The sequence below is a fragment of the Miscanthus floridulus genome, chromosome 3 (assembly GCF_019320115.1).
Source record: "Miscanthus floridulus cultivar M001 chromosome 3, ASM1932011v1, whole genome shotgun sequence".
NCBI lineage: Eukaryota > Viridiplantae > Streptophyta > Magnoliopsida > Poales > Poaceae > Miscanthus > Miscanthus floridulus.
The window spans coordinates 112,387,154-112,400,039 of NC_089582.1; the positions used below are offsets into that span (position 1 = coordinate 112,387,154).

General features: G+C 46.9%; 1 protein-coding gene across 1 annotated transcript; it reads left to right on the forward strand.

Moving 5' to 3' along the window:
- The first annotated feature begins 1,145 nt into the window (after positions 1-1,145).
- Positions 1,146-5,105, forward strand: LOC136542097 (3-hydroxy-3-methylglutaryl-coenzyme A reductase 3-like). Its single transcript, XM_066534383.1, has 4 exons — positions 1,146-2,161; positions 2,423-2,604; positions 3,468-3,814; positions 4,455-5,105. Exons 1-4 carry the CDS (start codon positions 1,245-1,247, stop codon positions 4,725-4,727), a joined length of 1,719 nt encoding a protein of 572 aa, XP_066390480.1. The 5' UTR covers positions 1,146-1,244; the 3' UTR covers positions 4,728-5,105.
- The last annotated feature ends 7,781 nt before the right edge of the window (positions 5,106-12,886 follow it).

Below are 12,886 nucleotides of genomic sequence, written 5' to 3' on the forward strand. Positions count from 1 at the left end.
GTATTTTGGGTAACGGTCGTTGGAGACGGTCTAAGGCATGACAAAATAGCAAGAAAGGTTAAACTGTATATACCCCCTTCGTCGAAAAAAATATAATTCCATATTTAAACAAAATCAAACTTTTGTAATTTTAGCTAAGTCTATAGACAAAATAATATTAATATTTATATCTTCAAATAGATTTAATTTGAAAATTATATCTACAATTAATTTTTGAAAAAAACAGGAGTCATATTTATTTAGTTTAGCAAAACAAATAAGACTTAGTACCTGTTTGGACCCTCTTTATCTAAACTTTAAAGCTCTAAACTTTTTATAGCACTTTAGCTCACTTTCGAGCTCTAAAGATATAATGCCAGATGAGTTAAAGATTATAGCTAACTTTAAACCACTGATCTAGAGTTTTAGCTCTAAAATTTAGAGTCTACAGTTAAGAGGAGGAAATCCGCCCTTAGGCTGCGTTTAGTTCGCGAAATAAAATTTTTTGAATGTCACATCGGATGTTTTGGGATGTCGGAAGGGGTTTTTGAATATTAATAAAAAACTAATTACATAGCTCGTCTGGAAACTGCGAGACGAATTTATTAAGCTTAATTAATCCATCACTAGCGCATGTTAGTTACTGTAGCACTTATGACTAATCATGGACTAATTAGTCTTAAAACATTCGTCTCACGATTTCTAATCAAACTATGCAATTAGTTTTTTTTTCTATATTTAATACTCCATGCATGTGCCGTAAAATTCGATGTGATAGTTTTGGGCGAAAATTTTTGGAACCAGGCCTTATTGGTGGCGGCACTAGTAACCCGTTGGTACGTACCTCGCTAGGGCGTGTAGAGAGGGCATTGGCCCTTCAAGTCAAGTAACGTGCGTACGTGACACTGCAACTAGCAACTGAAGTGCACTATATATGGTAGCAGAAACGAAGTTAGAAACGGGCTGGAAAGTGGACACCATCTAGTCGTGCACACAGACAACCCAAACGGCAGAAACCATACCAAATCCTCCCACTGTAGCAGCGGCCCGGGCACGGCTGGGGCCCAACGAACCGTGGTAGGCCCAGCCTGTCAACGAGTCCGCTGAGCTCAGGGTAGCGGCGGCGAAGCTATATGAGAGCGCCCGGCTCGAGATCGATCCCTCCTCCCAAATCAAATCCCCAAACCCCCCCGGCCACTGCTCTGCTCCTCCTCCTCCGCTCCGCCGCGCGGTTGAGCGCCGACGAGCAAGCCCGCCGCTGCCTCATGGAGGTCCGCCGCAGGGTTCCACCGCCGCACGGGAGCGCCCCGCGGCGCCAGCCGGCGACCGGGGGCGAGGGGGAGCGGGTGCGTGTGCAGGCGGGGGACGCGCTGCCGCTGCCGATCCGGCACACGAACCTCATCTTCTCGGCGCTGTTCGCCGCGTCTCTGGTGTACCTGATGCGACGGTGGCGGGAGAAGATCCGTTCCTCCACGCCACTCCACGTGGTCTCCCTCGCCGAGATCTTCGCCATCTGCGGCCTCGTGGCGTCGCTCATCTACCTCCTCAGCTTCTTCGGGATCGCCTTCGTGCAGTCCGTCGTCTCCAACAGCGACGACGAGGAGGACTACATCATCGACTCCCGCCACAAGCAGGCGCGGGCGGCGGCGGCCCCGTGCGCTCTGCTGGGGAGCCCCGCCGCCGCGCCCGAGAAAATGCCGGAGGAGGACGAGGAGATCGTGGCCGCGGTTGTCGCAGGGAAGATCCCGTCCTACGTGCTGGAGACTAGGCTGGGAGATTGCCGCCGGGCCGCCGGGATCAGGCGGGAGGCGCTGCGCCGGATCACCGGGAGGGACATGGACGGGCTCCCACTCGACGGGTTCGACTACGCGTCCATCCTCGGCCAGTGCTGCGAGCTGCCGGTGGGGTACGTCCAGCTTCCCGTGGGCGTCGCCGGCCCGCTCCTGCTCGACGGCCGCCGCCTCTACGTACCAATGGCCACCACCGAGGGCTGCCTCGTCGCCAGCACGAACCGCGGATGCAAGGCCATTGCCGAGTCCGGTGGCGCCTCTAGTGTCGTGCTCAAGGACGGGATGACGCGAGCCCCGGCCGTCCGGTTCCCGTCTGCACGCCGCGCCGCCGAGCTCAAGGCCTTCTTGGAGGACCCAGCCAACTTTGACACCCTGGCTGTGGTGTTTAACAGGTAAGAACGCTAGATTCCAAATCAACGTCACATTGTCCCTTTCGCTTTCGACCCATGCTCCACGCGCTCAACGATTACCATTAGGCTAGGGCGGCTCTTGTGCTTGGCGACACGGCTCTGTGCATCCATCCCGATCAAAGCAACAGTTGCCATCCGACAATTTTTTAACCCATAAATTGCCTGTACTGTTGCCCTGTTTTTGAACTTGAGGATTTAGACTGGGATCATGTGACTGACCTGTTTTGGGAAATATTTGTGCAGATCGAGCAGATTTGGAAGGCTGCAGGGAGTGAAGTGTGCGATTGCAGGGAGGAACCTGTACATGAGGTTCAGCTGCAGCACAGGGGATGCCATGGGGATGAACATGGTCTCCAAAGGTGTACAGAACGTGCTGGACTACCTCCAGGCTGACTTCCCTGATATGGATGTCATCAGCATATCAGGTTTTCCCATGTTATAATTTCTTAAATTCTATTTTCGACTTTTACCTGCTTTATTGTGCATCTAATTGTTTTTGTTTGAGAGAAGCACATTCAAATTCAGAAACCAGGTAGAAAAATTCTCACCGATTATACTTCATCTGTTCGGTAATATAAGTCCATTCAGGCATTGACACGGTCTCTAATACGACACTATGATTAGGAATATCTATGAAATACAACATCTTAAATGAAATAAGTATAGTTTATGGTGAAAAATATTGTTCATAATCAGTCTAGTATGCTTATCTTATGTTGGAAATCTATAAAGAATCTTAAATATTGATAGTACAAAGGTAAAAAAAAAAGGGTTTGACTTGGAACAAACCTAGATGGACTATTATTTGTGAATGCCATTTTTCTAACTCATATAGACTGGGAACAATCTAGGCATGACCCCAGTAGCTGATGTTGACTTCAGTTGCTCTCACTTATGCAGTTGTGCCTTTCTGTCCGGTTCTTCCACCTATACGCAATGAACATTTGAAGTACTAGTACTTCTATGGAGAATTCACACACACACAAAAAAAAGAGAACCACTGTGTTCTACTGTATAGTGTTTTTAAATGATATGTCAAATGTCAACTCATATCTTGTACATAGCGTAAGTAATAGCAGTGAGCTGATTTCCAACATCGCAGTAACCAAGTGGCCTAGTAAAGTGTAAAATAACAATTAATTATTGATATGAGAGAGATAGGAAGAACAGAAGATATGTTGTTGTTGTTTTTTTGGTGGAATCATTATTAGAACCCGAAAAATTATCTCTTTCCATGTATCTTTGATGCCTTGTGTTTTCTTAACTAATATAATCTGTAACAAAATAGGTAACTTCTGTTCTGACAAGAAGTCAGCTGCTGTGAACTGGATTGATGGCCGTGGGAAGTCGGTGGTTTGTGAGGCAGTAATCAAGGAAGAAGTTGTGAAAAAGGTTCTCAAGACAAACGTTCAGGCTCTCGTAGAATTGAACGTGATCAAGAACCTTGCTGGTTCAGCTGTTGCTGGAGCTCTTGGGGGTTTCAATGCCCATGCAAGTAACATTGTGACAGCCATCTTCATTGCCACTGGTCAGGACCCTGCACAGAACGTGGAGAGTTCCCAGTGCATCACGATGTTAGAAGCTATAAATGATGGCAAAGATCTCCACATCTCCGTTACTATGCCATCAATTGAGGTTCGAAACTTCCTATGTTAATGATGTCTTGCTCTTCGAGGAATTTATGATCCCTAATAATTTGGCATCCATGAGTTTTTTTAAGACCTAGTGATTGATTGAAACAATTATATACCATGCCCCACTTGAAAATAGTTAATTAGTAATTACAATAAGATAACAGAAAGTGCCCTTGTTTTAACATGTGGTACTCTCATGGTAACACTATTTGCTTCGAGCTAAAGCATCCCTTCATTGAGTATATACATGGAACCTAGGAATTTGATCATCAAATCATTGTACAGTTTAGATGACTAGCTATGCTGTTATGATATTTAGAATAATGGATGGGGTCTATGCCATTGCCATCATGGCCTTACCTATAGTAGTTATTATATTCCTACATGATCTGATTTGTATATAAAAAATATGTAGCAGTTGTTCATTCTTGTTTTCATAATCAGCAGGCGCTGGCAATAGCAGTCCATGTCTGTTTGATTAGCGTTTAATCTTGTAATTTTCTGTTTGCTATTGTTGAGATGGCATCTGGAATGGCATGGGTCTATGCCAGACACTTGCAGAAGATTGTTTGCTAGTGTCATCATCTTATGGCCATGCATTATGCTATAACTGATGGGGTGTTGTCCTAACCCAAACACAGGTTGGCACAGTTGGTGGAGGCACGCAACTGGCCCCACAGTCTGCCTGCTTGGACCTGCTTGGCGTCAAAGGTGCTAACAGGGAATCTCCAGGGTCCAACGCGAGGCTCTTGGCCACGGTGGTTGCCAGTGCGGTCCTAGCTGGGGAGCTGTCCCTCATCTCTGCGCAGGCCGCTGGCCATCTGGTTCAGAGCCACATGAAATACAACAGATCCAGCAAAGATATGTCCAAGGCCCTTGCAGAGGCAACAGCAGACAAACCCAAGAAATGCTGAATAATATCAAGTTGTTGTTTTATACCCCCTTTGGGAGAAAGGAGCATAAAGGGTCACAGGATGATTTCCTTGCGGCATGCTCAGGTGGAAAGGGGGGAAAAACCTTCAGTCGAAAAGAGAGAATTCAGTCGACATGTCATATTTACCAGGCGGTGTGACCCGTTGTGGATCCCGGAGTATGACCTATTTAATTCGTTGATGTTGTTGTTATAGTTCCTCTACCGTCCTTGACCCCGCTTGCATCATGTTTTGCCCGTCCGTCCTGTTAGAGGTGAATGTAAATGAACAAGACGTGGAAGAACAGTTGCTTTCATTGATCTCGGAAATATATTTATACAAGTGGAGGGGTGTCACGAAGGGACACTACTGTTCTCAAAAGACATGTCCTTTGAAACTAAAATTAACTGTCTAATCATATCCACTAATCATGGATGAGATCACTCGTTAAGAGACGTCTGTTCGTCTGTAGACGTCCGTTCGCGTATAGGTGTTGTTTCAAAAACACGTCCCTTGGGCATTGGAGAATCTGATCTGACCATGGGTTTTGTCCCAAGCTTGCATCACAGTGGCGTATCCAGTGACCCTCGGGATGGATCTCTGCTTTGCCGCGGTTCCGTAGCAGAAAAAATTTTGCGCTGGCAACTGCCGGGTGCTTTGTATTTCAGCTTTGTAAATTTACTTTTATCCAATCCTTTTGAGTCGAAGAAGAGTCAGTGGATTCGGTGATGTGGTTGTAAAGAAAAGGGTGTGGTTCGGGACAGTTTTATACATCATGTTGCCTCTCTGCTTTCTCTATATCGTGGTCATCTCGATTGCATGCTCCGGTTGGCTGCCTGTCCACGGATCAGGTTTATGATTAAAATATAAAGCTGGTACTTTAGCAAAGCCAGATGCCGTTCACCATTTTCTATCGGTCGTCAATGCTTGGGATCCAAAATTCCAAAGGTTCTTCTATCTAGACAAGGAGCAACATTAACGAGGCAAGATTTGCCTCCGTTATGCAACGCAGGAATTTCAGCAATTTGCAAGGAGATTCCTTCGAGGAATACTGGCGTGGAAAATGGTCCACCGCTTGTCAAACACAAGGGTACTGTACATGGAAAAGTTTCCCATCTTGAACGAGGTTCGCGTGCTCCTGTGCGTGGTCTTGCGTCTTCACACTTGAGTCCTCACTCGTCCCCGAAGGCTCGAGGCTGGTCCACCGCGCCTTACCCTCGTGCAGATGCACGCGAGGGCATGCTTGATGCTGCACATGTGGAGTGTGATCAGGGGGTCAAATGCAATGCACGATCGCTGCCGATTTGGATCCACGGCCCGGCATTGCACATGGCATGGCCCCCGGATTTCTGAATTTAGATGAGCTTTAACTGCCGCAGTCTGTGTCCCCTTATGGCTTTTAGTACGCCTTTCCCCAACCCTCACGCCTCGCTAGCTGGTGATCCGATTAAACGACCCTTCAATCGCTCGTCACGGTGTGCGAGTGCCAATTAAGGCCGCCTCAGTCGATTGTTGTTGCCCCGCCCGGCCGGCCGGGCGAGACACCCGGTCGTCTGTGCTCTTGCCTGCCACAGTGCCACCACATCAATTGGCCGTGTCCCCGACGACTCCCTAAGCACATGTCACTGAACGTCGTGAACCACGGAGCAGCTAGAGAGTACAGACACGATTGATGACTTGACGCTTCCCAGTGTCATCACAAGGTGGGGGCCCCGGTCGTCGGTGAGTGGACTGAGATGCACTCTTGTCCACCAACGCATGTGACTGGCGATCTTGGCTGTTTGGATGCTGCCTGGCAAGCAACTGAACAACCAGGCAGCTATCCTGTCCACAGGCACACGAAAATGAACGCCTGGGATCCCTTGCCTGGACCAGGCAAGTTCTCAGACGTCAAACCAAACAGCCAGGCCACGGTTGGTTTGGTTCGCGGTACACGGACGCGGGATGCCTTGACGTCTGATACGTAACTCGGAAGTCGCAAATGGACCACGACGGCCCGGCACCCCGCAGATCACCAGCCCCGTTTGTCATCCGGTTGGTGGGCTAGCAGCGGCACCATCGAGCCGAGCGTTATGAACTCATGATTAAACAAGTGGGCCGGCCCGAGCGAAATCCTCACGTGCGACGGCCCTAGTGTGGTAGGCGTCCTGTTTATCTTCGGTGCGCAGTAACCATGAAGAGGCCGAGTTTTGTGGTATACAACGTCTTGTCATGTTTGGTGAGCAGTCGACTTTTGTGGTGTACAAGGTTGTCTTGGCCTCTTGGGAATCTTTGGATCTCGAGCGTGGTCACGCGGAAAGTCCATTGTGACGGTACGTGCCCATTTTGTCTAGACGTACAAGCACACGATCCTCCGTTCCGTGTGGCCGACTGGCCGTGGCGCACGATTTTTTTTCTTTTGTTCTCACCTAGTAGGCCGGCTAGTATTTGTTTCTACTAATAATGTCTAGTGACCTTTTGCACTCATACCATCTGCTTTTTTTTTTTTTTGCCCCTTGTTGGTTTGTTCGTTCATCTCATCTGCGTTTTCCCCTTTCAAAAAAAAATCTGCGTTTTCTGGTACTCTCTCTGGATCCTGGAACGGGTGGAGGAGGATTGGCGCACACGAGTGGCCTCATCAGCAACGTCACTCGGTCCTGGGCAGTTGCTACGATACAAGCAACGTGCCGCAAAAAGCATCTGAAAGCATCTGGGTCATCATCGTGAAATCGGGGCCAAGCTTTTCTTGTCGCTGGCAAAGCTCCAACTGCCACCGCGGGATGCAATTGTAAACCTGTACTACTATAGTTGTTGTGGGAACTGATGAAATTTTCGCCGTCTGTTCAGGTCTACTTTTACTGCGTCCTTTACTCGTAGTATACGCGTGAAGGTTCAGAGACTAATCCAATCCCAAGCGAGGACCCTTTCAAAAAAAAAAAAAAACAAGCTAGGCACCACGCATACATCTTCCTCCAAATGTCCCCCATACATCTGGCATGGCATCTGAATTTCTTCCGAGAAATTGCTGCAAACGGCAGCATTATTTATGCATATGTAGGAGTATAAGTGACTGCATAGCAACTTCGAAATGGAAAGCTGTCGATATACTCCTGCTAGCGCCGGTCCGGAGATAGCCGGTTTGTTCACTCGTTGGTTTCTACACGAATAAGTCCGACTTCTATTAATTTATTGTGAGAGAAAAACAGTGTTGATCAACTGATAAACCCCGAAACCAACCAGCCAAGCAACTCCAGGCACGACTCGAACACCCAAACAAGACCACTCGACTACTAGTAGGCAGTAAAGAAACCAACCAGCCAAGCAACTCCAGGCACGACTCGAACACCCAAACAAGACCACTCGACTACTAGTAGGCAGTAGCTCTCTTATCTTGTTGGGTAGGGCTAGAGTTAGACCTGCGTGCCGTGATCTCAGATCCAGTTTCTGCCTCTCCGAGAGCATTTACGCGAGTCTCACTACTGTTCCGCCCGTGGCCGGCCGGGCGGTGTCCAGAAGAGCCCAGAGATCGAGTGATAGGAGACTGCCCACGCCCGCCACCACGCCGGCGAACGCGTGATTGCTTACGATGCCTGCAAGCAACAGCCGGACCCTGATCCGATGAGCTGGTACTAGCTCGGCCCGTGCTGTGCCGGCCGGTGCGCCCGGTGACGTCACGTCGCCACCGCCGCGCCGGCCTGGGCCGGCGCGTCGTTACAGCGACGGGACGGGCGCGAGGAGCCGTGGACGCCTCGCATGCCGAGACACGCGCGTCTCCTTGGCAAACTGCTCGTTGTCGCCGATCGCGTGCCAAACGCAGGCGCATTTCTGCTGAGCCCAAGCTTTTTTTTTTTTTGTCGTTCTTCCGTGATCCATCCGATCCGATGGTTTCGTGCCTGCGACGCCAAACTCACGCGCGCTCGACGCTGCGGCCTGCGGGGGGCGGCCGGTGGGTGTTTCACTGTCCAGGGAAGCCGGCGCTGCACGCCACGGCAGTCGGCGCCTTGCCGGCCTAATCGTGGCCAGGGGGGCGCTCTGCGTGACGGACTGACCGAATTTTTTACTTTTTGGCACTTTTTTTTTTAAAGTTTCTCTTAAATAGACCCCTGGCGGAAAGAATTTCAGAAATGGACCTTTGGCTCGGTGCCAGAGTGAGTGGCGCCGAGCTCACTCTGGCGCCGAGCTACCTGCATTTAACCCCAGCCCAGCCTTCTTCCCTGAGCGTTCTTCCTCTTCTTTCTCCTCGGGTTTTTTTCTCGTCACTTCATCCTACCTCACGAATCGACATATTGGACCTTGAAAACCTTGATTTGATCCGTAGATCTTCGAGAGCAAGGTATACTCGTTCACCTCCTTGTTTTTCTCGTATAGATTCGATATATATTAGTCGAATTTTTGAACCTAAGAATCGTCATCACTTAGGGTTTCATTGTATCCCTCAATATATGTATTATACAACCGTAAGTTCATTTCAAGGCGTGAAAAATGCTAGCAAACCAAGCCGCATGTAGTTATGTTATGGGTTTATTGTTGTGGATGAAATGAGAAACCCTAGGTTTAGGGTATAATGTTAACTGCTTTTGGTTCTTATAACGAAATTGATTATATTGTAGTTATGGTTCTCATTGATATTTTGTTGTGATGTTTTTATTTATGTTTGCTAAATTACATCATATTTGTTAGATGCAAGAAATGTTTCGGGAGGAGTTTTGGCGAAAACGGGGTCGTCCTCGTGAATTATACCCCAACGCGTCTAGCAAAGATGCCCCTGTTCCCCCTGACCTTCCTGTCCCTAACTGTGATTGTGGTTTCCCGGCCCATGTTTTTCAATCGAAACATCCGGACACAGCCGCGCGTTGCTTCTACACATGTAGTCGGTTTAATGTAAGAAATTATTTGTACTATCCTTTTTCTTTATTTGTTTAAGTATGGTACTAATATATTATTAGAATCTCGTTGTGTAGGACCATGAGAGGTGCTTTTTCTTTCAGTGGATCGATGATGCAGAAAAGTTTGATCCTAGGTACCTCTTTTTCGACGATTGGTTTAGAGAGAGACATCCACGTGAGCACTTCAAGCGGTGGGTTCCACCCCCTTAACCCTCCGGCAATGACGGCTAAGGAGAAGCACCTAGCCGCCGTTAGACGACTCGAGGAACCTCCTCTGTGCGATTGTGGAGATCGAGCTGTGATAAACCCTGAGAATACGTTGGAGTTTGTGTGTCCAAACAAGTATGAAGTAAGTGCAAAGTGTATGTGTTAAAATCTTGAGCTATATGTGTTTATGTACTAATGTCTCATTATTTAGATGTATTTAATGGCGAAGTGTCATTTCAAGGAGTGGTTGTATGGTCCTAAGAACCAATGGCCGGAAGAACCGCGGAGGGTTAAGGAAAAGAAGAAAGAACGTGTAATTTACAAAGCACCTCCTGTCATGTGCGAATGTGGTGTAAAATCCAACTATGGCCTAGTCCCTTTGGAGCTTGGAATAGGTCATTATTGCGGCCATATGATTAAGTATGATGAGGTTTGTTATAATTCTGGTAAACATGAAATCGTATTTTGTTTGTTTTCCTAATACATATATGATATAATATTTATTTTGAACAGAGTACTAGGAAATGCAGTTAGAAATGTTATGATGGTCAAGCTAAGTTCTTGGATGAACTGAAGAAGAGGCAAGTAATTACACGGAAGAGGGGACATGGACCTGACTACGTCAACCTATTCGTTAAATATCATAAAGAAAAGATGTGTGAGTTTGCTAGACAACGCGGTATTTGTAACCCGATCGATGTTGGGCTTAACAAATGGGGATTGGAGAGACGAACGACGTTAGAGGAGGAGAGGGCAAGGAATGAGGCAAGAGAGGAGACAAGAGTACAGATGCAGGTCTTGGACGAGCATGTTGCTACATTATGTGCCAGTGAGTGCTTAAAAACCTTTTTTCGCTACCAGATTTTAAATGTAATATTATCGAGTTGCTAACTGATTGTATTTTATACATCAAGGGATTGGTTGCAGCGAAGAACATGCTGTAGAGGTGGCTCGTGCAAGATATGAGGAGAAGAAGTTAGATGCCCATAGATCACGAGCTGGTCGCACCGTTTAATCACCGATTGTGCTGTGTGATGATGGAGACGAGGATGAGGACAACACTGGCAGACTGAGTGAGCTCATTGCTTTAGCAGAGACGGGCATACAGGCGTAGGAGGCTGAGGACGACACAGGCAGACTGAGCGAGCTCATCTCTCTAGCAGAGGCGGGCATTCAGGCGCAGGAGGCTGACGACGACACTGGCAGACTGAGCGAGCTCATCGCTCTAGCAGAGGCAGGCTTACAGGCAGAGGAGGATGACGACGCGTTCTTCACTCAGGCCGCAGCGGCCACAGATGAAGCGAAGGCCGCTTACTACAAGCGACAGACAGGTGAGAGCAACGCAGTTGAGCCTAGCCGCAGCAACAGGGTTGTAGTAGAGGACTGGTACTCGGATGATGAGTTGCTTACTCAGTACGTTTCAGATTGAGGATTTGGAAGTGCATTTGCCCCTTTGTCTACTGTCGGCACTTAGTTATACTATTAATATGTTGTGTAATATGACATAGTATCTAACTTTTCATTATGTGGTTGTTTTCATTATCAATGGTCTTAATATTCTGCTTAATGATACAGACTTATTTCTATTTGAACACGTGCTGCAAAAAACAGTTAACGACATACGATATTATAGAAATCAACACATGAAACACATTAAATGACATGTGACTATAGGTACCGAACCTGGGTACATAGTTTTCTTTAACTAAACCTAACATGCCTTAGGTAATTAAACCATGCCTTCGGTAATTAAACCTAACATGCCTTAGATAATTAAACCTGGGATTCTCCACAAGAAAAACATAAAGTCATCCTAGTAGTGTGGCCACATAGCAAATTGTGTTGCACCTTCTCCATAGTAGCCTCCCGTTGTTGGTGTGGTGGTGGCGGGGGTGATGGGGGAGACCCCTTTTTCTTGTGATTAGGGCAGGTGTAATATGGATCATTGTAGAGTGCCTCCTGTGAATTGGCACCATTGTTGTTGTCGTCCTGTTCGTCATCCTTGTAACCGCTGCTAACTTCCCTTTCTAGATCGAAGATATGGTCTTATAGGTAGTAGATGTACTCCGCATGCGGATAAATAGGTCGAGGATCGACCCACCTACTGAACCCACAGTTTTCTTCTGTCAAGGAAGACTATAAAAAGTATGTCGTGTAAGTGATATACAAGACAAACATATTGAAGAAATAAATAGTAAAAGAAATTACCCATGCTCACGGGCATTTGAAGAAACGACGACCTCCATCTATTCCCTCGGTGAACATCTGCATTAGGCAGTCCTCACCATGTATGCATTTTGGCAACTCTTCTTTCCTTTCATCGTATCCTGTCAGTGGTGCCTCTTTGGTGAAATCACTTTTACTCTCAACTGGGAACCTCTCATAAAGAGCTTCCTCAAAGAAATCGGGACCAAGAGGACCCTCCCACCCCTAGGTAGTTTTCTTTCCCTTTCCTCTCCCTCTAGACGACCCTCCAGATATTGGTACTACAACGAAAGCAAATGATGAGGAGTATTCTTCCTTATTGTTTGTGTGAATGAGAGGGAGTGAGTGGTTATTTATAGGTCGAGAGGAGGAATGGAGGCCTGTCAATGTGCCATGTCAGCGATCCATGTGCCGCTTTACCTCAGCCCTTGGATCAAATAGTCATAAGATAGATGGTGGAGATAGAGTTTAGTTGTGCTTCCTTGCATGTTGTCCTTGCAGCTGAGAGGTCTATATCAGTGATGTGATAATTCGATGATGTTCGTGTATCTGAAAAGTCTATATTTATTCTCTGAAAAGCATAGATTCTCTGAAATGCATAGATTCTTGTACACAGCGTATGTACAAATATTCCTGGATTATAAACGTAATAAATTTATAGTTAATCTGTGTACTACATTTATGCCTTTGTACAAGTATAGTATGATTAAAGATTCACGCAAAAAATTCGCAAGATACGGTCTTGTATTAGAAGCATCCACAGTTACAAACAGAGACATCAATATATATTCTAAACATTTACTCATCCAACAAGCATAATGCAACCACAACGAATATCACAACTAACATAATATGTCATGCAAAGTACAAATAGTCTACAATATC

Bases quoted from the DNA above. Each gene is read 5' to 3' on its own strand.
- LOC136542097 (XM_066534383.1), top strand. From the start codon at position 1,245: ATGGAGGTCCGCCGCAGGGTTCCACCGCCGCACGGGAGCGCCCCGCGG. The intron at 2,162-2,422 runs GTAAGAACGCTA...ATATTTGTGCAG, and splicing joins CTGGCTGTGGTGTTTAACAG to ATCGAGCAGATTTGGAAGGC. The intron at 3,815-4,454 runs GTTCGAAACTTC...ACCCAAACACAG, and splicing joins TTACTATGCCATCAATTGAG to GTTGGCACAGTTGGTGGAGG.